The sequence below is a fragment of the Camelus ferus genome, chromosome 30, assembly GCF_009834535.1.
Source record: "Camelus ferus isolate YT-003-E chromosome 30, BCGSAC_Cfer_1.0, whole genome shotgun sequence".
In the NCBI taxonomy this organism is placed as follows: Eukaryota; Metazoa; Chordata; class Mammalia; order Artiodactyla; family Camelidae; genus Camelus; species Camelus ferus.
In genome coordinates this window covers 16203371-16228980 of record NC_045725.1, presented here as the reverse complement: position 1 = coordinate 16228980, position 25610 = coordinate 16203371, and the positions used below count along the sequence as shown (strand labels likewise).

The following is a 25610-nucleotide window of genomic DNA, read 5'->3' as shown; positions in this document are numbered from 1 at the left end:
GTAGCCACAAGCACAAGACAGGGATTGCTTTTTCTTTTTGTGATGGAGGCCTAACAGTCATACAGTTAAATGTGTGACGTGCACAGCGTGGGGGATGTTCACACATGGGCTCCCCACCCGATCAAGACATGGGACGTTTCCAGAATCCTAGAGGTTCTCATACCCCTTCCGGGCAATGGCCCCTCGGAAATAACCACTATGCCAACTTCTGCTGGCATCCGTTGGTTTTGCCTGCTCCTGAAATTCATATACGTGGAATCATACAGAACATAGTCTCCTGTGTCTGCTCTCTTTTGCTCAGCATAACATATGTGTGATTTCTCCGTGTCCTGCACATTTACCCGTGGGTCAGTCTTTGTTCTTGCTGGGCAGAGTTTCATGGTTTGGAGACACCCCAGTGCACTTGTCCCTTCTCCTGTGGGCAGGGGTTATTAGACAAAGTTTACAAATGAGATTTTCAGGGCCAGAGTGACTTGGTCCCTTGGCCCCTCAGGTAAGGCCGCCGGGAAGTTCAGGACGTGAACTGGAGTGGCCTTGCTCCAAATCCAGGGCTCTTTCTCACGTACCACTTTAGAGCAGTGCTTTCTGGATTTCTTTTTTTTTTTTTTTTGTAGGTGGCAGAATTTTGAACTGCTTGACTTAGTTCAAATCCACTGGACTAAGGAGTTCAATCAAAAAGTCAAAGCAAACAATAAAAAAAACTCATTTTGTCTGCTGGATATCCTCATGTGAAAATGTAGGTAGGTACTTAGAATAAACACCGTGCCCAGGGTAAGCTCTGAATAAATGCTTGATAGTCCCACCTCACATGGAAGAAGTCCTGGAGTGATGGATTCAGTCCTTCAACTCTGTGTTTATAGCTACAGTCTGAGTGAGACAGGGTCGGGGTGGAGAAGTACCTCTGTTTCCCTACAGGGTGCTCCTCGGTGGTTAGCTGGCCCGTTGTGTGTGCATGTGTGAACTTGGCATGCTACTAATCATGGTGAACTTCCAAAACCCTGCTGTGCATGTGGGCACACCCCTCTTCCTGTGTCACAAACCCAGGCACGTTGCTCTGCCCTGCAGGTCTGAGCTCCCAGGACCTCTCTCCCAGGAACCAGCCGGGGCCCCTCTAGCTTTTCTCAAAGGACTAACTGCTGGGTCTTGCTCCAGCCCAGGGAAGCAGCCAGGGTCTGGCACTGACTCGGGGAGAGAAGTGGAATGCAGCTCAGAGTGACTTATGGCAAACTAGGATGGGAAAATAGAGCCAGAAAAGGACTTGGAGCAATTACACAAAACAACAAATCATTGCTTTGAACATACTGCAAATCAAATCCTTAAGGATGGAGTCAGAGATGGAGGGAGGACCTGTGGTGGATGAGGTCAAGCCTTGTCCCAGGAAAATCAGGATATAACATAGGGAACCAGGTAAAGATGAGGGCATTAGGACAAGACAAGGATTTGGTTCCTACCACCAGACTGTGACAAGGCTTGGTTGTAAGGAAGGATCCCAACGGCTGGACATGGGGTGTGGTTTAAGGCAAGATGAGTGTCAAGACTGAGTTGGACAATTTACTGACTTTGGGCTTAAAATGGGTGGCAGCTGCAGGGCTGAGCGTGCCTGTGGGTGGTACTGGAGGCGTGAAGGGTGGAGAGCCAAGAGCTGGACAGTTATTTCTCCAGCCACTTATGGAATAAGCATTAGACCAGCTTGAGCAGGAAAAGCAAAATACTTGAGTCAAAAGATACCTTCTGCGGGGGAGGGTAAGCTCAGGGGCAAAGCGCGTGCTTAGTATGCACGAGGTCCTGGGTTCAATCCCCAGTACCACCATTTAAATAAATAAATAAATAAACCTAAATCACCAAAAAAAACAAAACAAAACAAAACAAAACAAAAAACAAAAAAACAAAACCCAAACCAAAGAACAAAGCAAAACAGCAATAACAAAAAAACCCCAAAACAACAAAAAAGAAGATTCTTTTCAAAAAAGGGGGGGTAGTTTTGTATGTACGAATTTTACAGCTTAATTTATGGAGTAACACATGTTGAAGGAGAAATAAAAATGAAATCGTAAATGAAATGCCTCCTCACACTCCAAAGCTGTCGAGGCTGGGGATGCAAATATTACGGGAGGCGTCAGCAGGAGGCTGCAGACACATAGCCCTGGAGGGGAGGAGCCCCGTCCCACGCATGTGCTTGCACAGGAGGAGACGCCAGCAGGGTTTTCCTTGCTGGGTGGGTGCCACCGCGCTATCGCCAAGCGGGCGCTCCTTGAGGGAGGGGCTTGCTGGAACTTTTTTGTCTCAGCTCCGGGCTGGCTTTATGGATGCTTGTTGAATAAATGGTGAAGAAAGGAAAGAAGACTTTGCCTCCGGCCCCGTGTCTGTCTTGATGGGACATATCAACCCCTGGACAAGGACATCCTGAAAGGTCACCTCTTAGGGGTTGAACTGTGTTCCTCTCAAAAAAGGATATGCTGAAATCCTAACTCCGCCTCCCCCAGTATCTCCAAATGTGACTGTATTTGGAAATAGTCTCATTGCGAGTGTAATTAGATAAGATGGGTCACACCGGAGTAGTGGGCCCTAAATCAATATGCCTGGTGGCCTTGTAGGAAGAGTAGAAGACACAAAGAGACAGACACTCTTGGGAAGAAGCTAGGTGATGACGAAGGCAGAGATGGGAGGGATGCAGCTGCAAGCCCAGAACGTTACTAGCAAACCAACCACCAGCAGCCGGAAAAGGTGAGGAAGGGGTCTCCCCTCCAGGCCTCAGAGGCGGCGTGGCCCGCCGACACCTTGATGGAGGCTTCTAGTCTCCAGAACCATGAGGTAACTCATCTCTATGGTTGTAAGCCACCCAGTTTGTGCTTCTTTGTCATGGCAGCTTAGGGAACTCAGTATATCACTCACACTACCACTTCATGCTGGAAAGGACCAGGCTTACATGAGGCCGTCCCTAAGAAGAGCGTAAAACATCCTCACAGGGGGAAGGAAACAATAAACAAACGAGTAAGGAGAAAATATAATATGCTAGATGGTGATAACGGCACAGGGGAAAATAAAGGGGGATGAGGATATGGAAGGACAAGGAGACATTCAATTTTAAATGAAGCAGACAGGGAGGACCTCATGGGAAAAGCTCTGAGGAGGTGAGGGCTGAAAACCCTGGGCAGGGAAAAGGCACCCAAGAGGGACCAGCTGTGAGATATGCAGGAAACACAGGGCTGGCACTGGAGCGGAAGGGGTGGGAGCAGAGCCCAGGAGTCGCAAGGACCCTGGCTGGTACCCGAAGTGAGATGTGGCGTCCTCAGAAGGTTTGTGCATGGGCAGATCTGGGGGACAGAAGGAGAAATTTTGGCGTCAGGAAGCATGCAGAGGCGGGCAGGAGGCCAGAAAGAGAAGGATGGGGTTCCCCCCAGTGAGGACTCAGGGCGCTGAGAGAATGAACAGTGACCAGGCAAGAGCCAGGAGGCAACACTAGACTCAGAACCAAAGGCATTAAAATGCAAACATTCATGTCTGATGACTTGTTCATGCATCTTCCCTTTAGAGGTGTTCGTATTTTGATAGTAGGTGCCTAGAAGTACAAAGCACCACTGGAAAAGAATGAACCATTTTCCCAGGACAGACCAGAGCCACACGCCACAGTATCTCTTAATTAGCTCAGAAGCGGTGGGAAAGGGGTATTTCCTGCAAGGCTGGAGAGTTTACATGTAGCTAATTTGAATGACGTGGAGTTTGAATATGCAAGGTGTTTTCTGCGCTCTGAATGATGGTTACTTGTCTGTGCTCTAAATAGCTCTTGTTAAACCGGTAACATTGGAAAAAGCTAGACTTTTCCATCAAGGCTAGTGTTCCATCTGGATTGGTCTCTGGGCATCCTTTCAGCCACTGGACATCCCCATGCACCCCTAGCCACAGAGGGCAGCTTGGCAGTTACAGTAGGGGGAACCTCATCTGTGTATTCACTTTCTTTTCTTTCTTTCTTTTTTTTAACTACTGCATTAAAATATTGTCTTGATTATTGAGATTTTGGTGCCCCCTTAAATTTTGGGCCTGAGGTGAATGCCACACTTGCCAGCAAGTTCAAGTTTCTTGAGAATGAGCTCACTGTGTTTGGAGAGCAGGAAAAGGGTTTGTGGCTGTAAGAGAACAGTAAGGAAGGAGACAGACAGAAGAAATGAGGTCAAAAGCACAGAGGGAAGTGAAGAGACCAACTGGGCGGCTCCCTGCAGTGTCCAGCAGGAAGTGGCTGGGGCTCGGTGGAGCGTGGTGGCAGTCTCAAGGGAGAGAGGTGGCAGGTTGGGGTGTACTTTGGAGATTGGGCTCTTAGGCCTTGCTGATGGATTAGAACTGAGAACTGAAGGAAAAGGAGGAATCAAGGATGACTTACAGGTTTTTGGCTTGATGGTAGGTGGTGAAGCCCTATGTCAATGTGGGGAAGATGTGGGGAAGAACAGGTATGGGAGTGAAAATCAAGACTTTTGCTTGAGACATGCATGTGGGAAAGTCAAGTAGACAGCTGGATGTTTGAGACTGGGCTGCCAGACACATTTTATTTATTTCTAACTATCTAGTACCTTGTCAGTTTTTTGAAACATGGTGGGCATTTAGTAAATAATGGTTAGATTTATATTTTTTTTAAAAAAGGATCAAGAATCTACAAGACTCAGAGTTGGAAAATGAACTAGGTTTATTTGGTCATATCATACACTTAGGGGTTTTGTTTGTTTGTTTGTTTGTTTTTCGTAGATAATTATTGCTGACCAAGAAGCTTGATGTGGTAGCTATAAGTAATAAAGCAATTCAGGTCCAAATTTTGCCTCATACACACACACTCATTAAACAAGCCTTCATGGGCAAGGAGGTAGAGAATGATCGTACAGCTGGTTTTGTAAGCGTGATGAAGTCCCAGAGTTCTGACCTTTTAGTGGCTCTGACCAATAAAGCAAGGTCACTTGTGGTTGACCTGTATGAAAGGTTCATTTACTGCAACATTTCAGAGGCAGGATTTCATGCCTTCTAGTCAGCATTAAACAATCAGAAATTCTCCTAAACCATCGGCTGGACACGGGACCAAACTGGGATCCAGCACTGGATGCAGGTTACAAGGCATTCAGGATGCTTATTCTGTCTGGTTCAGCAAGGGTGAGGAATGTCTCCAGCCAATCCAAAAAGCTTGAGTATCTTTAATTTCGCCAAAGAGAGCCGACTTTGAACATCCATCCTGCTATTTAAGAACTAAACAAACAAAAAAAGAAGTAACCAGTTTCACCAATAACAGCTCATTTGGACATTGGTATGGTAATTAGCCAAAACTTGAGTATTTAAAAAAAAATTTTTTATTGAGTTATAGTCATTTTACAATGCTGTGTCAAATTCCAGTGTAGAGCACAATTTTTCAGTTATACATGAACATGCATATATTCATTGTCACATTTTTTTTTTTGCTGTGAGCTACAAGATCTTGTATATATTTCCCTGTGCTGAAAACTTGGGTATTGATTGAGATATGAGTAGCAGAAGGACTTGTAGGCTATGTATATGGTGTGGCCTTTTCTGATCTGCCAGCTGCCCATCCTGGAATATAAATTCATCATAGCATATTACCTGGCTACCCCTAGAATTAAAATTCAAAATAAGTGCATATACAGAAGTATTTCAAAGTTTATTAAAGATACTGTCAATCCCAGGTACCAAATAGACTAGAAACATATCCATGTAATATGGGAAGGCTTCGTGGAGAAGGTGGGACATGGGGCAGGCCCTCAAAGCAGAGGTTCTCGACTGTGTTCTGCTTTAGAATTACCTGGGAGTTTTTAAAGACCACACTCCAGAACAATTCAACTGGAGATTCTGGGATGACATACAGGGATCAGGCCTTTTGAAGTGATTCCCAGGTGATTTCAATATGTAGCCAAGCCCAAGAATCATAGCCTTAAAGAATGGGTAGGATTTGGAAACAACATATTCTAGGCAGCTTTTATTAATTTACAGGGTTGTGTAATTAATACAATCCCTGAGATCCATCCTCAGCCCAACCTCTGGCTTTGGTTCCCTCTCTATCTCAGAACATGAGAAAATCTTACCTGGAATCAGGCAAACGCTTGAACCCACAGCAAGACCTCCGTTTAATGGTTCACTTTTGATTTATTGAGTGATATAGGGTGATGAGTATGCTTTCTGAGCAAGGTGGGTGGGTAGAGATTGTGAGTGAAATTCTCGGGTACTCAGGCAAGGTTTGTGAACCCCGATCCACCTCCTAGTTCTTCCCAGAAATATCTGGGCCGCGAGCAGCTCAGCTGGCAAGCCACAGCCTGGCTTTGGGCGGGTCCGCCTCCTCTTGGAGTCTCGGTTTTTTCCTTTGTAAAGTGAGAAAGCTGGACATTGATCTCTTTAAGGCCCTTCCAGTTATGACTTTGGAAGATCAGAAAATGATGGAATATTGAAAATGAGAGAGAAAGCAAAACTAAAACTAGCTGTTGGGAAAAGTGTCCAGAAGAGGGCACAAGATGCCAGTGAATTGACTACTGTGTCCCCAGGAATTCTCCCAAAAGGGCACCTGCAGCCGCTTGCCTGAAAGCAGGTGAAGGTGAGACGGGCATGGATTGGAGGGCTGGGGGCTCTGGGTTACTTTAGGGGGATTTATGGACTGTGGGTGCTTGGGCGGCTGCATCACGTTTACTCAGATCCACGCCACCTCATTTTTCTCCTCTCTTCTCTCCATCCAAGCCCCCAAGGTCACTCCATCCTTGGGTGAAGGGGAGGGGTGTCATTACAGTTATTTACTCAATAGCCCTTGGGTCTTGGAACAGCTTCTATAACCAGAGTTTTTGGAGGTTTTGGGAAAGTGTAAACCCCACTCTTTTTTCTCCCTCTTCCCCCAAGAAAGGAATCCAGCCCTTTTGCAGCAGAGTCAGGATGCCTAGCAGGAAGCAAAGCCTTTCATTCCATTTAGGATTAAAGTCAAGCTTTAAATGAAACTCCCCTCATGGGAACACAGCACTTACGGGCTTACCGAGTTGTAAAGCACTGATATCAAATCATCCAAGGGAGCAAGATTTGACTTTTTTTTTTTTTAATTTGAGGTTATCAATACAGCATTGTGACAACAGCTCTAAACTTTCTTTGGTGTCATGAACCAGGTGTATGGAGGGCAGCCACCATAGCACAACCCCTGACTCCCAGTGGATGTGCAGCCCATCCAGCGGCAGAATCTACAGAATCCTCGACAGTGATAATTCAGCCTCTGCTTGAACTTGTCCAGGGACAGCAAGCTCACTTTTCCATGAGTGGCATCTCTTAAACAGTTTCTATTAGGAGTTGCACTTTGTGGTTGTGCAATATCTATCACCCTGAAATTTCCTCCCTGTGGTCTGGGGCTGGCCTCCATTAAGTAAAACCAGTCTAATCCCTCTTTCACATGACAGATTTTTAAGTATTTGAAAATAGTTATGATGTCTGCATCTCCCTTTTTGGAGCCCCCAGCTCTCATTGGTCCTTAGTGCCCAGAGTCTTTTCTCACCCAAACCAAACCACCCCCGTGATCTTCAACAAGTCTCATGTATCAGGGCTTCTGCACTCATCACCCACCTTCACCCGCGGAGGAGTGGCCAGTGGGAAACGAGGCTGGAGTCCTTGTCACGGTCTCTCCCCAACAGACTGACAGAAATCAAGGCTTAAGCCCGTACAGGCTGAGTGCTAACTCAGAGCAGGTGAACAGTAAGTCTGCTTTGCCCCAAGAGAGACTCGGAGGTGACCACTGAATAAAGTGAAAGGGTTCCCCCTGTCGGGCTCTTAACATCACTTTAAACCTTGAAATCCTAATAAAGACCTAACTAATTTGGGAGGTTGTGTGTGGAAGCAGCCGCCCTTCACTCCATGGGCTTCGGACTTTCTCGTTCTCAAACTCTCTCAAGGAATTTTGAAAACCATGTATGTCTTCACACATTTTTAGGTTAAAGACTAATATTTTTAATAAGTTTAATAGTTGGAAAAGATGTAATTTCTGGCATATTGTAGATATTTTCAGCTTAAAAGAAAACTGTCATATCACTTTTAAATAAACCCAGTGGACTCTAATCGCCATAGCAATTTGATACCCTCCATTGTCCATTTAAAAACCACGCAAAAAAGTTCTTTGAATCATTCATTTTTTCCCTTGAGCCTAAAATTCCATTCCATTTCCCCATAGAATTTTATCCTACATTTTTTATGCTAGAAATTTTTAATAATCATCGTATAATACTTAACTATAATAAAAATATGTATCTAAATTAATATAGTTAACATTTTTCAAGTAGTCAAGTATTAAAGTTATCTTGAAATGAATGATCACAAATGGTATTATTACTCAACTTCAAAAATCTCTTCCTACTTTTATCGCAGACATACGTGCTATGTATTTGCTTACATAAATACATAGATAGGAAAGAAAATTTTGTTAGAACAGTGTCCCTCAATTTTTTGAATTCCTTCTGAGTTGTCAAAAATCACATGGTGATCCATCAAGAGATTATTTTTAAAAAATCTATCAGCTGACAACTGGCTTAGGTCCTCCTTTAATTTTGTTGATAACAGAGTTGGGAACCTACCTGACCTGCACAGAATGTGGGCCCTTCATTAGAGCCACTCACTCTCTCAAGACCAAAGTTTCCAACTGTCCTTTCTTTTGGTGTCCTGGAGGCTTCTGCTTCCCAAGGGAAGCACTGCCCTACTACTCGGGAGGACTGAGAAACGTACCTTTCTTCTACAGCGTGAGAAGTGAGAAGGGTGATCTGAGAATGAGACCCCCCCCCCAACTGCAGACGTTTTTTTGGATAAAGTAGTGTTTAGATTTGCCAGTAGATTCAAGATCTGGAAATTGATTTTCTTAAACTATGAATGAACAACTCCCTGAAAAGTCTTGGCATATACCAGGGGACCACAAACCCCAGTTTGAAGATGCCGCCTTAGCAGGTGGGAGTATTTGGGAAACCAACCTACCATGAGAGGAGAAGAGAAATTGCTAGGATGAAGTTCTTACCAGTGAGACACTTTTTGTATGCAATTTTATTAGTCATCTATTGCTGCATAACAAATTACCCCAAGCCTTAGTGGTTTCAAAGAGCACACAGTTATTTTTCACAGTTTCAATGCATCAGAGACTTTATTATCTCACAGTTTAATTAATTAATTCACTAATTAATTAATTAGATTTACTGAAGTAGAGTCAGTTTACAATGTTGTGTCAATTTCTGGTGTCCAGCATAGTGTTTCAGTCATACATATACATACATATATTCCTTTTCTTATTCTTTTTCATTATAGATTATTACAAGATATTGAATACAATTCCCTGTGCTGTACAGTAGCAACTTGTTTCACAGTTTAATTTAGACACAGCTTTGCTGGATCCTCTGCTTCAGGTTGTATCACTTCGGCTGCAAAGTGTCAGCTGGGGCTGTGGTCCTCAAGTTGAGTCTGAAGGTTTGATTAGTGAGGAATCTGCTTCCAATCTCACCCATTTAGCTCCTGGGAGAATTCAGTTGCTCAAGGTTGTTGGTCTGAGGCCACCCATAGTTTCTTGCCATGTGGGTCTCTCCATAGGGTGGGTCACAATATGTCAGCTTGCTTCAGAGAAGCGCCAGAGAGAGGTCCAGCAAGATAAGTCACAGTCTCATCACCTAATCATTAAAGGGACATCCCATCGCCTTTGCTATATTTTATTTGTTAGAAGCAAATCACCAGGACCAGCCCCAACACAGTTCACCTACTATTTCTTGAGTTCTATTTTCTGCAAGGCGTTGTGTTAGGAGGTGCAGTGGGTTCAAATGTGGGTCGGATGGGGTCCCTGCCTTCAAGGCCTTAGAGCCTAGCGGCGAGGAGGAGCCAGGGATATTTGCACACACATAATATAGGATGTGGTAAGGGGAGTTTCTTAAGAGAGGTGCAAATAAATGCTTTGGAATTTCGACATTCTTCCTCATTTGTATGTGATGGAAAGCCCCAAGTCAGTAGGGAGGCCAAGATACTCCCAGTGGATGTCTTCTCTTTACTTTGAGAAGCTACGCAGCACAGAGCAGTGTTTCTTAAGTATAGCCCTACAACACCTGGGGCACTTCTTAATCATGCAGACTTAGGGACCACATGTGGACCAACAAATTAGCATCCTCTAGTATCACCTTCATCCTGATACCCACTAACATTCAAGAACGACTGGCAAGTGCTTAGACTCCAGAGTGAGGTAGAGTTCGGTTGAGTACCAGCTCTCTGACCTAGAATGTCTCCCCCATACCCCTCAGCCTCACTTTGCTCATCTGTGAAATACAATTAACATCCGAAACTCCTTTATAGGGTTGCTCTGAGGCTCAGACAAGATCACAGAAGCACTTGGCAAGTTTCCTGGCACAAAGTAAGTTTTAAAATGTCTTTATTATTATTCAAAGGAGGGAAAGCCCATATCTAATTGTGGGATTAGAAATCCACAAAGCTCTGGCCAGGAGTAGTATTCTCCTCAGGGATGTGATTCAGTTGAGTCAGTGTGAATTCCACTTTTAATTTGTGCCAGGTATGATGGAAGCCAGAAAGCTGGAACTGTGTTGGGGTTGGGAAAAAGGACGGAAACATGAGTCTCAGCTTGGTTCGAGGGCCTAGGGGTATTGCTAGCGTTGCTTAACTGGCAGGTGGAAAAGTGGGTCTAAAGGTTAGAACTGGATTGGAGAGTTAACACTGCAGCAGGAGGCGAAATAGGGGGTGTGGCTGAGAAGAAAGGGGAGAGCTGGGAAATGGGCCACAGTTTTATTCCAGAAGCAGGAAGAGAAAGAGAAGCTGTGGTTGGTGAGGCTGGGAAAATAAGAGAAAAATGAGAGAGGCCAGGGGAGGGGATGGCTTAACAACGTGAGGAGAGTCAGTTACTGCTCCCTGCTTCAGAGGGACTGAGAGGGAATCACGTAGGAAAGCAGTAACTCTTTTTTTTTTTTTGGATAGTATTTGTTTAATGGGTAATTAAAGTACACAAAGATCTATGTCATAAGCAAGAAGAGAAACGTATCTAATAACTTGATTTAAAATTTTTTTAAAAATTAAAAACAATTTTTAAATTGAAGTATAGTTGACTTATAAAATTGTGTTAGTTTCTGGTGTACAGCATAGTGATTCAGTGATATATATATTCTTTTTCATTATAGGTTATTACAAGATATTGAATATAGTTCCCTGTGTTATACAGCAGGTTCTTGTTGTTTATCTATTTTATATATAGTAGTGTGTATCTGCTAATCCCAAACTCATAATTTATCCCTCCCTTTCCACTTTGGTAACCATAAATTTGTTTTTTGTCTGTGAATCTGTTTCTGTTTTATTTTTTGGTTTGTTTTATTTTTGTTTTTTTAAAAAATGTGTGAAGACTGATTTTTTTTTTTATTGAAGTATAGCCAGTTTACAAAATTGTGTCAATTTCTGGCGTACAGCATAATGTTTCAGTCATACATATACACACATATATTCATTTTCATATTCTTTTTCATTATAGACACTACAAGATATTGAATAGTTCCTTGTGCCACACAGAAAAACTTGTTGTTAATCTATTTTACATATAGTAGTATCTGCAAATCCCAAACTCCCAATTTATCCCTTCCCACCTCTTCTCCCCCTGGTAAGTTTGTTTTCTATGTCTGTGAGTCTGTTTCTCTTTTGCAAATAAGTTCTTTTGTGTCATTTTTTTAAAGGTTCCACTTATAAGTGATATCATTGGTATCATTGGTATTTTTCTCTCTGTGACTTATTTCACTTAGTATGATAATCTCCTGGTTCACTCATGTTGCTGCAAATGGCAATATTTCATTTTTTATGGCTGAGTAGTATTCCATTGTATATATATATTCCACAACAACTTCAACCAATCATTTGTCAATGGACATTTAGATTGTTTCCTTGTCTTGGCTACTGTAAATAGTGCTGCTGTCAACATTGGGGTACATGTATCTTTTTGAGTTAGAGTTTCCTCTGAATGTATGCCCAGGAGTGGGATTGCTGGATCATATGGTAAGTCTATTTTTAGTTTTTAAAGGATCTCCATACTGCTTTCCATAGTGGCTACACCAAATTACATTCCTACCAACAGTGTAGGAGGGTTCCCTTTTCTCCACACCCTCTCCATTAAAGCAGCGACTCTTAATCTTGGCTGTCATTTGAGCCACTTGGGTGGGAACTCTTAAAAACCCCTTTGCCCAGGCAGTACTCCAGACAAATTAAATCATAATTTCTGGAAGCAGGAGCCAGGCATTTGTTCTTATAAAAGTGATTCCAATGTGCAGAAACAATGAGATCCAGTGAATTACGGAGGGATGGGTGTAAGTGGAAGCCATAGTAGAAGTTACCACTTCAAGAAATTTACCAGTTAAGGAGAACAGAGGAAAAGTCAAGAGTCAGTTGAGAGAGAGTTGTTGGTGGAGAGATGGGACCGCTGATGGAGCATGGTGGTGGAGAAGCCAAGGGGATCTGGAGCAGAGGTGGGACTGAGCATTAGTGGGGAGGCTTTCTTAGTCTGAGAGGGAAGAACACCCTGGGAATTGCGAAGACACTGAGTGCTGAGCCCCGTCCCCAGCCTTTCTGATTGAATAGACCTGCCACAGGCCCCATGTTTTGTATTTCTAAAACATTCCCAGGTGGTGCTGATGCCCCTGGGGACTACACTTCAAGAATTACCAGAATACAGGGAAGAAACCAGGCAGGCAGATTTTTGAGGGAGAGGGAAATGATGGACTTATTACCTTTCTGCTCTTGCCAGAGATATAAAGAGCTTCCTTCCAGATCCAAGAAGAGTTCCTCAAGCTTTGTTCACTGCACTTGTCAACTCTGGAAGTACAATTCTTCAGAATTACAGAGGAACTTAAAAAATTCAGGTACTCTGGTCCCACCCTTCACCAATGAATCAGAGTTCCTCAGGGTGCGGCCCCTTTCTTGGAACTGTTAAAGCTCCCCAGGTGAGTCTCATTGAGAAGACAGCATTAAGAAGGGCGCAGGTGGATTCAATGGGGATCCTGCCTTCTAAGTGGGAAGATTTTAAATGGGATGCCTTCAAGAATCACCTTCCAGGGAGTGGGGCTCCAGAACAATTGTTCCAGCTGGTAGATGGATGCTCTGGTTGAGACTCACTCAGAGGCCGTCCATTCAGGTACGAAAGCCCCCTAAAAAGAGCAAGGCCGTGTCTCCTCCAACAGTTCCTGCTCTCCCTTTACTGACTCCTGCCAATTATTTTCCTTTTTAGCTGAAATTTCTACTTTTTGTTGGAAGTAGAAGCTGCCAAATGTCACCGGCAGAAGCGACAAAAGTAAATGAGGTAGGGAGCGGCAGAGGGACTGAGAGCTGGCGTGAGAGAGGGGAGACAATGGGACTCCCCAGAAAAGCAAACAATCCTCTGATGTGGGTGGCTGGGAGCCTAGTTGGAAGCGCTGACTAAAGTGGGCAAAGTGGAAAAGAGTTACTACTCCCACTTTTTCTCATCAGGAGTTCAGCGCAGAGAGCTCAGTTCGGCGGAGACAATCTTTAGCATATTCCAAGTCACCTAATCTACGACATAATTTTAATGAAGAAACTACTGAATGCAGTGACATAAAATCCAGAGGAAAATGTTTGGAGCCTTTCAGGAGCAGGCATCACTCCTGTTTACGCCTCTTGCCCAATTTCTGGTACTGCTCCACTCCCCTTTTTTCTGGTCTGCACTGGATCCCCGCCCAGCTTTCCAGGGCACAGCAGGCGCCAGGAGAGAGAGCGGCGCGGCAGGTGCCGGCGTTCGGCGCGCACCTGTCCCTGCGCGCGCGCCCGGCGTCCAGCAGGGGGCGGTCGGCGCCCGCGCCTCGCGCGGCCCCGCCCCCGGCCCCGAGGACCCCGCTGCGGCGGGGGCGCGGGAGGGCGCGGCGGGCCGGGCTCTGGCAGGGCTCAAAGGCGGTGGCGGCGCACCGGCTGCCCGCTCGGACGCGCGCCCGCCCTCTCCCTCCTGGGCCGCTTCTCCTCGCCCGCGCCGCCTCCCATACCTGAGCCGGGAGCGGCGCCGCGCCGCCGCCTCCCCCGCCCGCCCGGCCGCCACTCCTGCGCCGCCGCCGCGGGAGTAAAGGTCGCGCCAGCCGAGAGCGAGCCGGCCGCTGCGCCTCCAGGAAGCCTGCGGGGCAGGTCGAGGAAGAGGGGAAAGAGCCGAGAAACTCTTGGGCAGCCCGGGAAGATGGCGCCAGGCGGGCCGGCCGTGGACTGAGAGTCGCCGGGGCCGCGAGGAGCCGGGACCTGCCGCACCCCCGGGGCACGAGCGAGGGCCGCCCGCGGGGCACGGCGCCCGGGCTCCGGCCCGGCCCGCGGGGTCATGTCGGTCGGCGAGCTTTACAGCCAGGTGAGTGCGGGCCGCGCCGGGCCCGGGGGCACAGGTGAGGGCTGCGGGGTGGGTGGTCCTCGGGGGTCCCTTCTCCTGCGGCTGGCTCCGCGGGGCGGGGGCGGCTGGGGACGTCTCTCAGCCTCCCCGCCTCCCCCTCGCCGCCGCCTCCTCACCCCGAACTTCGGTGGCGGAGAAAGTTTGGCTGTTCCGGGAGCGCTCCGCGCTGACCGCCCGCGGCTCCCGCCCCCGGCCAGGGCTGCCTCCGGCTCCCGGACGCCCTGCGGTCGCTGTGCTCGACCGGGCTTTGTCCGGCTGAGGTCCCCGAACCACGGGAGCGTCCCCTGCCAGCTCAGAACCCGGGGCGCTGGGACAGCCCCTGCGGTGGTCCCCTGCTGGTGGACCGCACCCCGTGCTCTGCAGCATGAGCCCCGAAGGGCGCCTCTCGCGTGCCACCGAGGGGGAACCCTGAACTTGAGGGGTGTTCCTGCACTTGGGGGTGGAGAGAGGGGGGAACTCAACCTGGTGTGAGGGGCGCGGCGGCTGAGGGGTGGGTAAGCGGTGGGTCAGAGGATGCTCGAGGGAATCTCTGGGAGCCTGAGAAAGTGCTTTCTTCGCCACGGATGGGCGTTTTGAGGCAGCCGCACTCGGTGGGCTTCAGTTATCGTGGGGAGGGGTCAGAGTAATGCTGACCCGAGGGTGGAGTGTGGATTTCCAGGCTGTCCTCAAGGTCAGAAGGAATGTGCGGGGCTCCGTGCTCAAAGTCAGAAAAGGGTGCAGCCGGTTGGAGACGCCCGGCTTCCGCAGCAATTGCTGTGATTAGAGACCAGCCGCTGCTTCCCCAAGCGCCCACGGTCAAGCTGCAGCCGCCGGGGGCCCCCTCGGGTTTCAGCCTGGCCGGGGGAGGTGGGGTGGGTATGAGGGGGGCAGGGTCCTTTAAGCACATACCTTTACCTCCTTTTAAAAAATAAGTTTTGGATGTCCTGACACCTCGTCTGCAGGTTTCCCTTCTCTGTGGCTGGGGCACGTTTGACAGTGCCTCGTGCCCATCTCTCAGTGCAGAGGGGTGTGTGGTGCGCGCGTGGGTGTGGGTGTGGGTGTGGGTGTGGGTGTGCGAAACCCAAGACCCGACCCTGGCCAACAGGTCTGGGCGGGGGAGGAAGAGCTACTTCCGCATCCTCACCTGGTGACTGCTCACCTGGCGAGTGCTCGCAGCTGCCCGGCTCGTGGGCTAGCCTTCAGCTCGGTGGGTCTGCCACCCCGTTTCGTTTGAGGAATTTTCTCTTCCCTTCCTCCTGGAGGGGGTCAGGGCTGAGCTGAGATGACACGAGATGGCAGTGGAGGCTGTAACCTGGCTAGGGGCGGGTCCCTGCACCTGCTCCGCCCCCAGTTGGGTCTCTCCCCGCCCTCCCCGCAGCGATAGCTGATGAACGACACTTCTGGGAGGAAGGGGTGTGAGGTTCCAGTTAGGAGGTGCAATCTCTGGCAGTTCTGGCTTTGGAAGAGCGCCCCACCCTGTTGACCTGTGGGAATCTTGGGAGGAGCGCTCAGAACTCCCCTTTCAGTTCTATCCCTGAAGCGGCTTATCCGGAACTTCAACGACGAGAGGCTGGAAACCAGGGAGCCAGGGAAAGATCTGGAGTGTCAAGTGCTGAAGCTTCGTTACGCTAAAGCGCATGAAAGTTTCCCTTGTGCTCCCAAGTAGAGTGACTCGACTGAACATACCTGCAATGCATGTTAGTCTTTTATCAGTAACTAATTGCTGTATTATATGAAGCTCATGGTTAATTGAATAAGCCCTTAAGTTTTAGAGTCCTGATTTTGAAAAACAAGAACACTGAGTTGCTTTTAAAGACAACTTTAAGAGAAAACACTCAATTTGATTTTCAGTTAGAAATGAGTGTATTGCATGCTAACTATTAGGAATAAGTTAGTGAGAGTCTGAGCTAAAGTTCCAGTGTACTTTTTCTTGACCTGTGAATATAGGGACAGAAATGTTTCATGAGGAAAAGGTCTTGGGAGGACACACAAGACGCTTAAGGAAAAAAGTGGCTTCACTGGTGTGAAGGTTTGCCATACTTGAAAAAGAGTCTTAGAATTCTCCCTAGGGCTGGGGGACTGTACTCACTGTTAATGGGTTTCTAGTTCTTAGATCGTTTGTAGGTTTATGAATCTCAGGTTGATATTTTCTGTGGCCCACGCAGTGACTTCCAGATTGCGTCTTGAGCAGCTGTTACTTTTTCTGGCAGAGTTGCACACGCACTTTACTGTGAGCAGCAGTTGTGCTGCTCTCTAACCACGATCGCCCCGCTTGTTAGGCTGGATTCGCAGTGTGCATATGGATTAGAAATCATGCAGAGACGTCGTGCTTGCTGCTCACATTCGCTTTGTTTCTTGGGGGGAGAGGATTTGTTCATTTTTCTTGTGTTATCAAGATAGCCAATGTTCCTTTTTATTTTTAACCTGCGAGTGGGCTTTTCTAATGTGAACACTGGATTCAGGCACATGCTTTAATGTATTATGCATGATGGAAATAATTATTATGCCAACAGCATTTGTAAGTGGGGTGGAAGTTTTAAAGCCCTTTAGTGATTATACCTGTTGCTTTAGTGACATGGCAGGAACATGTTATTACTGGAACATGAGACACTTAAATTTAAGTGTATAAATTAACCTGTAAGTACTATAGATTCAGATAAGAATTTGGTATATTAGTCTATTCCCAGTTACCCAAGAAGACTTTCTTCTTTTCCCTCCCTCCAAGTTACTGTGTTCTTGCTCTTCTCTTTGTCCATCTGTTCTCTTCAACTGGAGGCTCGTATGCTGTGTGAATATTTGGGGGGCGGGTGATTTTAGTCATTGGCAAAGGGCATTTCTCATAACAAAGGCACTCCTGTTTTCAGAAGACCCAACGCCTTGCCTCTGAGAAATTGCTTTCTTTGTACTGAGGTTTTTCTCAATGAGAAAAGAGAATGGGAGTCACTGCCAGACGCTTTGAGGGTAATGTCAAGGTGAGTCTGGCTCATCCGCCCTTATAGAAAGGTGGAGCTGACCATGGCTCTCCTGTCGCAGGTGGCACGTATGTGGCAAGTGTTAGTACTTTGTTTCCAACCTGCAGAAAAAGACTACATTGTACAAATCAAATTAGCCCAGGTGCCAGGAAGATGCCCAAACATGTGCAAGCGTGGTAAATACGATTTGATTATGATAACTGCAGAAAATAATGTGACTTTTATAGTATAAAATACATAACCTCTCTTTCAGGCTGAATAATACAAGCCTTCTCTATAGAAGGATTATTCTGGATGAAAAATTTAAATACTGTTCTCTCAAATAATGAGGTTTTCAGTATGCGGCTTTGGTTCTAGCCAGCAGAGTGACTGGGAAATCACTAGACTGTAACCAGTACCTTCCAATAATCCCTTTCCTGCTGGTTTTTAGTTGAGAGGTGGTGTCTGAGCAGTGGATTTTTGATGCTGCTAGGAGGTGACTTTACTGGGGTATACGCCCTGTGTGTGTCAGTGGTGGCTCTGAGCACAGGGGCCTTTACGAAGGGCCATCTGGGGCCAGTCCTTTGAAAAATAGAACTCGTGCTTTTGGGCTGGTGTTTTCTAACTGTCCCTTACCTGTGCATCAGGAGTGCAGGTTTCTCCCACGTGTCAGTCTGAAAGGCGGCAAGAGGCTCCTGTTTGCTCTGTGGCCCCAGTAGAGACGTGAGGGTCTGGTGACCAGTTGTAGCAGATGCATTGGCTCTTCCGTATGCCCCGGGCTGTTCTCCTGCACGTGGCCTGGTGCTTGCTCACTCCCAGTGGTCAGCACCTGCGCCCTGTCAACGCTTCCTAGAGCCGAGAACTGACATCCCCCAAGGGAGATGGTCCTTTCCCCGGTGGAGTATGAGAGCTGTAGCTCCCAGTCCCCCCACCTGGGAACAGCCCGCAGATGCGGCGCACACTGTTTCCAGAGCTCCTGTGCAGGTTGAGCCAAAGTGCCTCTCCTTGGGACGTTCCTGAATATCACACCCCTGTGTGGCTTCCGTCCCTTCCCTGTGTCACCTCCCCACTCCGCTTTCCTGGGAGCATTTTCTAATTGAACTTGTGAACAGGACTCCTTGTCTCAGGATCTGGTGCTGGGAACCCAGATGAACACAGAGCCCTGGTGACTTGGCTGGGTGGGCGTGGAGACGCTGGAGGGCTTTGGGCTTCCGCAGGGCCCCGGGAGACCGGGGAGCAGCGTGGAGGTCATGTGCCATGCTCCTGTGTCCCTTCCCCGCCTCGCGCTCTGCCTTGCCCTTGGCCTGCCTTGCCATGCCTAGCTCCCAGTCCCCTCTGCTCCTTTGCTGCTGCAGACTTCCTCATAACTGTTCGCTGACACCAGGTCTCTTCACTTGGGCCTCTTGGGAAAGCTTGCTTTTCAGCTGCTAGTTTCTTCCCATTTCCTTTTGGTTAATGCGCTCCTAATATTTCATTTCATTAGCTGCAGGATAGCCATGCATCAGAAGGCTCTCTGACAGCTCCAGGTCTGGTTGGAGTCTGAGTATATTGTTGTGCTTATATTGTTCAACAGCGATGGCGTTCTCTTGCTGTTGGGGGGCCAGGGCACCTCTGAGTGGAAACTAAGTAGGCATTCTAAATTCTGGAGGGCCTGGGTGTGTTATAATACTGTTATTTTCTGTGATAAGGATCAGCTATAAATTATACTGCTTACAATGTCTAAGTCCGAATACTGTCTTCCCTAAGTGATAGTGGATTTGTCACTATCCATACAGATTGTCATGGTAAACCTGGATGGATTTGAAATAGTAGCTGACCTCTATTTTCTAAGTAGGTTCTCAGAAACCACATTCAAAAGCAGCTCAGTTTAAAGTGAGTGGAGCATCTGAGCCCTGATGTCCTTGTCTACACAAGGACCTTTTGCATCATCATTGGGCTGTAAAACCGAAATACACAAAGTTACCTAACAATCCAGCATGACCCATGTGCCACAAGAGGCGAGCAGGTGCTCCTGGTTGCAGGAATTCTGTAGAAGCGTCAGGCAGGAGGGCAGTGGGGGCAGGACTGGCTCCAGAAGAATGAATAGGATGTGAGTGCACATGGAGATTGAGAATGGCACGGTCGGTAGGAGGTGATAGTTTAAGCACGGCCAGGGATGAGCTAGATGTAATTGGGACTAGTAACTACACTACTATCTTAACATTCTCGTGAAAGTCTTAGACTTATGGAAGACTTGCAAAAATAACAGTTTCTATGTATGTATTTCCAGATTCCCCTGATGTTAATGCCTTGTAAGTAAAGTGCAGTCGTTGAAACCAGAAATTGAACATTCCTATGGCACTATTAACTTGTTTACAAGCCTGATCGGAATTTCACCAGTTTTTCCACTAATGGCCTTTTTCTGGGCTGGGATCCCACCTGGGATTCCACATTGCATTTGGCATTACAGCTCCCTAAGTCTCCTCTAAATGGTGACAGTTCCTCAGTTTTTCCTTTTGATGTTGGCACTTTTGAGAGTATTTGTCAGTGACTTTTGTAGAATGAGCCTCAATTTGGGTTTGTCTTATGTTTTCCCATGCTTTAATGAATGAATTTTTGGCAATAACACAACAAAAGTGATAATGCCTTCCTCAGTGTACCCTCTCAGGAGACAGGTGATACCAGTGTGCCGTTCCTGGTGGTGTCACTATGATCCCTTGGTTAAGGTAATGTCTGTCAGTTTCCTTGTATGGAAGAATGGCACCTAGAAACTAAGATCTGGGTGCTAGATGTGCTTATTACTGTTTTTATAGCCGCTTAGGGATTACTGAGCCTAGAACTCAAATATTTAATTATGCAGGCAAGGGAAGAAGAGTCATCTGTGACCTTGAAGTTTCCAGCTCGAGGATGGACAGAAATAAAGTTGAGATGAGGCAAGGATAATGCTTGATTTTTGACACATTGAGTGTGGGATGAGAGTGGTTTGTCTAAGTGGAAATATTTACATTTGAGGATGTACCGATGAGCTTAGAGGAGAAAGGTCAGGCTCCAGGGTCCTTGCAAATAAAAGCTGCCTGGAATTTGCTTTTTTCTAAGAAATGCAGTTGTCTTACAGCATGGTTTTAATAAAGATGAGACCATGACCTTAATGTGGGCAGTCCTAACCTCTGGGGTCATGATCTTGCTGTGGACCGTGCAGGTGAGTGCCCTTAAACGGTCTCAGCTCTGACACCTAGGAGCAGATACTTCCTAAGCCTTGATTTCTTAATCTGACAGGTTGGCATGGTACCTGCATTGTAGGTGATTGGAGGATTATGTGATCAGACACACAAAGTGCCTGCCTGGCACCGTGTCTGGCACACTGTGCTTAGCAACTGTTTATCAGCTTATTTCCCCCTTCGGTCGTGGTGCTGGATGGTGGCCTTTTCTCCTAACCCTCCCTTGCCATCCTGCAGGGGTACAGGTCATAAGGGCACTTGGTGAGAGAGAAAGGGAAGGCTTGCTGCACATATGTAACTGCCTGAGCCACAGACAGCCGAGGCACAGGGAGAAAAGACTTCCCATCCCCCACAGCCCCTGGGGAAGGAGCGTGAGCAGTTTGAAAGAAGCTTTACATCTAAGCTGTGCTTTCTGGCCTCCTATTATAGCTCTAAAGGAAAATTAAAAAGCATTTTTCACAATGTTCTTTTATTTTTTTGGTTAATACAAATGATTATTGAAGCAATTCATACAAGGCAGGAAGGGCAGAGGTTCTGTAATCCCATTCCCAGACGGCTGCTGCTAACCACTCCCGTACGGTCCCCAGACCTTCGGTGTCTAGGAGGGGACCACAGCTGAGCGCCGGAGTGGGGACTGGCCTAACCTGTGGCAAGGACACGCCAGCTTTCCAAGATTTAGTACAAAAAATGCACGTGAAATACCTCATTTATGCTTTTATATGTTCATTAAATTCTCAAATAATCATTTGGATATAACATGGCTACTAGCAAATTTAAAATTTCATATGCGATTTGCCTCATTTCTATTGGGCAATATTGCTTTGACTTATGCATGATTCGGTATATACTTATATGTATGGCAGGGTCCCATTTTTTATTTCAAATCTTACTCTACTATGCTTTTTTTCCTCTTTAGTGTATAAAGGTAATTATACTATTCTAATGGCTGCATAATATGGCATAATACAGTTGTACTTTAATGATTTTAACCATCCTCACTTTGAACATTTAATTGGTCCCATTTTTTGATGTGAAAAATGTTGCAGAACATTCTTGGAACCTTTCTGGTTTTTTTTGGGGGGGGAAAGTTCCTAAAGGTGGAATTGCTGGCATGTGCTTTTACAAGTCCTCACTGATACAGTTAATAGCTTCCTGGAAAGAACTGGTTTGTTTCTTTACCCTTCCCTGGCACTGGTCATTGTTGCCTTTTTAAACTTACAGTAAACATTTTATTTTTGTTTAAAGTTGACTTTTGTTGAAGGGTTGGGCATCTTTTCATATGCTTGGTGTGTTCATTTGTAGTTTTCCTTGCATTTCCTCTGTTAAGGTATTTATAACTGCTTTTGCTCATTAAAGGATTATATTTTTAGACATAGGAAGTTGTGGAAACCAGAATGTTCAGGATAAAATATACGAATACGTATGTTAAATAAGGCACCTTGGCATGAGTTTTCTGCTTCATTTGTTTGGAGCTTCCATGTCTCTTGAGCCCTACAGTGGAAAAACACTAATTAAGCAGTTGATAAATGTTAGCTACCTTATGAACCAGGTCATTTCTAAGAGCTGTATGTTAACTAACTTAACAATAACACCATGACACAGGCACCCCCACCATCTTCATTTACAAACAAGGGACTTCAAGCTTACATGACCTGCCCACAGCCACACTCCTCCTGTGGAGTGGGTTAGGGACCCCACCCCCAGCTGTCTGACCCCTCTGCTCTACTGCCTTCCATGAGGTTCTGTCCCATTGATGTTGGGTCTAGAACATCATTTGTGCTCAAAAGAAGCCCTAACATGGAGCTTGCTTTCTGCTAGCACTGCCCTGCCCCACCAGCAGCAGAGAGGGAAAGGAGAAAGGATAGTCTCTGAGTGCAGAAACAGGGCAGACGGTCTGGCCCTGTGGTTCTTTCCCTGGGGAATCTGCTGCTTTGCATCCTGTTGCTACCACCACACTCAGCCCCATAGGCGTCCTGGTGCTTCTTAAAACTGTCCCAAGTGTAGGCAGAAACCCTTGTTTTTGGCTTTCTGTAGGCCACATAGGCCCCCAAAGAGGATCACATCTTCAAAAATAAAAAAAAAAGGCTAAATGTAACAAAAGGTGCGCATGAAACTCAGTGTAAAATTATTTCTGATTTTAAATCTAATCCTCCTCTCATCCCAGGGCCCCCATCTGCTTTCCAGGCACTTTCCTTGGCTCCATCTCCCTCTTAAACTCCCGCAGTGGGAGTATCTTCTCTCCAATCAGCCTCAATGTCTGATGGGCATTTTGTTCTCTTTCTGAGCTAAGATCAGAGAAGCGGGTCTGAGACTCCTGGAAGCCCTCTCTCATCTGCCTGCTTAGTCAAAGGTTTTTATGTTTATGGGTGTGCCCTGCTCACTGCCTGTTGGCTGGACAGATGTTTGGAAAGTGAACTCCCCCTCACTCAGGTTGTCAGCTTGGCCATCACAGACAAGGCCCCTTCCTCCAGCATCTGAGGGGAGAGCCTTACAGAAGGACACTCAGGACCCAAACCCTGTTATAGCTTGAGGTGCTTGGCCAGGGCTTTGTCAGAGCACTCTGAAAGCTCCTCCAAGCAGGGGCAGTTTGCTTTGTTACGGGCAGGAGGTCCTCACGTTGTCTGGGTCCTGGTGGAGATGAGCACTGGTGTATCTCGCTGATTTGCTGTGGGGATGACCACGCTTATATATCTGAGCTCCAAGTTAATGGCCCATAATGCTCCTCTTAAAATTTATTCAAGGGCCCATAAAAATTACCCTCCTTTGAATGATTCTAATACTGATGCAGTCCCTTCAGGCTTTTCTCTTCTTTGCTGAAGTTTGGGGAGGAATGAAGAGGCCCATCATGAGGGATGCTTAAGGATTTCCCCATAGAGCTTTTGTCGCTATAAAACTCAAACACATAGTGAAATGAAATCCTAAAGGACGGAGAACACCCTGGATACCTCCTGCGTGGAATTCAAAGACTTGGCTTTTAGTCTGTTCAGAACTAAGCAGTTCACGTCCCCTGGCTTAGAGACTCCCCAAGATAGAAGGTGCTGGGCAATAAGATGCCAGTTCCATTGTAGCATTACCTGGATACTGGGTGTTTATGGTGAGGGATGAAAAGGAAAAACATTGGAACTGGTAAATTGCACTGTATTCAGCTGTCTTCGTGTGCCCTGGCCATTCAGTTTAGACTCTGGCTTAATCTTCCTTTTGCTCACTGCCCACCCAGACCACAGTGCAATCCCACCAATGATATGAGGCATGTTCAGAACATATTACCTGACTTGATATGATGCTCGGCTTAGGTATCACTTAAGGTGCTTCAGAGAGGAATTCGTACAGAATTGATACCATTTTCATGAATTTTTGAAGTCGGCAAAATGAACAGTATTGGTGAAGGATATACATGTGATAAAAATGAGTCAAACCCAGGGAATGAGGGAAAAGGCAACTAGAATAGTAGTTACCTGGGGTGGAGGAGGGTGGCGGGGGAGCAGGAGCAGAACAGTGCTGTTGGAGGGTGACTGGTTTTTGTGACCAGTTCATGAGTTATTCACTGTATTACTCTGCTTCACAGTGACATATAAAAAAGATGATTCTGCTGAATGTAGGGTGAGTTACAAAGCCAAACTTAAAAAAGCTTTGGGATTGTAGGTAATTTTAGAATGCGTTTCACTACTTTTTCTTACTTGTGTGCAGTTGGTGGCTGAGTGTGTGTATTTGCAGAATTGCTCTCACTGAAGATGTTGGTTGAATCTTACACTCATATCCCTCACTTTTCTTGAGAATGGGCTTTACATACTGTAGGCACTCAATAAATGCCCTTGAATTGGTTTAGAGCCCACCTGCACTCCCTTTCTGTTTCCAGGCCATTGCTCTTGGAGGAAAGGCCTTTTTCCACTAAGGAGCCACCTGTACTGTAATGTTATCTTCTGTCGTTTTGGCACAGTTTGGGCTGGAGGGCCCGGTGGAGAGCCCGTCTGTTTCCTCTGGCACTTGCCTAAATCTGTGGAATGCGGAGCCCCTGTTAGGAGATAATTAAATGTTGTTTTTCTTTTTTTACTACTGTGCCCAAAGGCTTAGCACAAGGTATAAATATGAAATATCAGGAAAGCAACATCTGTGGATATGAATAGCCTAATTTTACATAATTTAAAAAGTAATTTTTAAAATCTTTTTTAGGGGGAGGTAATTAAGTTTTTAAAATTAAAAAAAAAATTTTATGGCGTTACTGTGGATTGAACCCAGAACCTCATGCATGCTAAGCACACACTACCACTGAGCTCTACCTGCACCCCCCAACTATTTTACACAGTTTTGATTGTGTGTTTTTTGCTGTTACCTCCCTAAGTTTTATCATTTACATTCAAAGCAAAATCTTATTTTTTTCTCACTTAAATTTCTATTGACAATCTCATCCAGACTGATGGATATTTGCATCATTAGATGAGGGTGAATATGGATCTCCATTCCTGATGTGAGATCCAACAAAGCAGGTGGCTTTCAGAAGAGGCAACAATGAATCCAGGAGGAACAGTCGGATGGAGTCTGTTTCAGCCGTCTGCTCTCCCACAGGTTAGATAATACTCACAGTTGTCATCTGAAGATTCAGACCAGCTTTCATGTTCATCACTCAGCCAACATGTGTACAGAGCACCTTTTCCCTGCCGTGATGTCTGTCACAGCCCGGACACGAGGCAGGGAGGAAGAGCCCATCCCTGCAAAGTGGTCTTTTGACCTTGGGTTTTTCCAGTTCAGGGGCTCATTTGTTGTATGAGTAAGCATTAAGGAGGTGTTAGTACATTAAAAGGAGATAAATTGCTTTATCTTGTCTCATCAGATTTAATCAAATTCTTAATTTGCCTACCCTTGCTAATGAGAGCTAATGTTTATTTGTGAAATAAGGAAAATGAATATCTCCTTGGCCACAAACTAGTGTTTCTTTGCTGTCAAGCTGCTTGCTTTTTCAATGGCCATTTTACTGAGTACACATGTGCTTAACTATGTAATAAACTGTGTGCACCAAAATGATAAAAATATTCTTAAAACTGTGATTTTTATGACGTGTGTCAGATCTCACCCATCTGAATGAAAGCCATTTCCTTCAGG

At 46.2% G+C, this 25610-nt stretch overlaps 1 protein-coding gene across 1 annotated transcript in view; it reads left to right on the top strand.

The window, feature by feature from the left end:
- Positions 1–10401, top strand: part of CFAP53 (cilia and flagella associated protein 53) — a 46718-nt gene extending 36317 nt beyond the window's left edge. The window contains exon 9 of the mRNA XM_032470417.1: positions 10318–10401. Within this exon, the coding sequence (XP_032326308.1) occupies positions 10318–10386 (69 nt within the window). The 3' untranslated portion in view covers positions 10387–10401. The remainder of the gene's footprint in view (positions 1–10317) is intronic.
- Positions 10402–25610: the final 15209 nt, after the last annotated feature.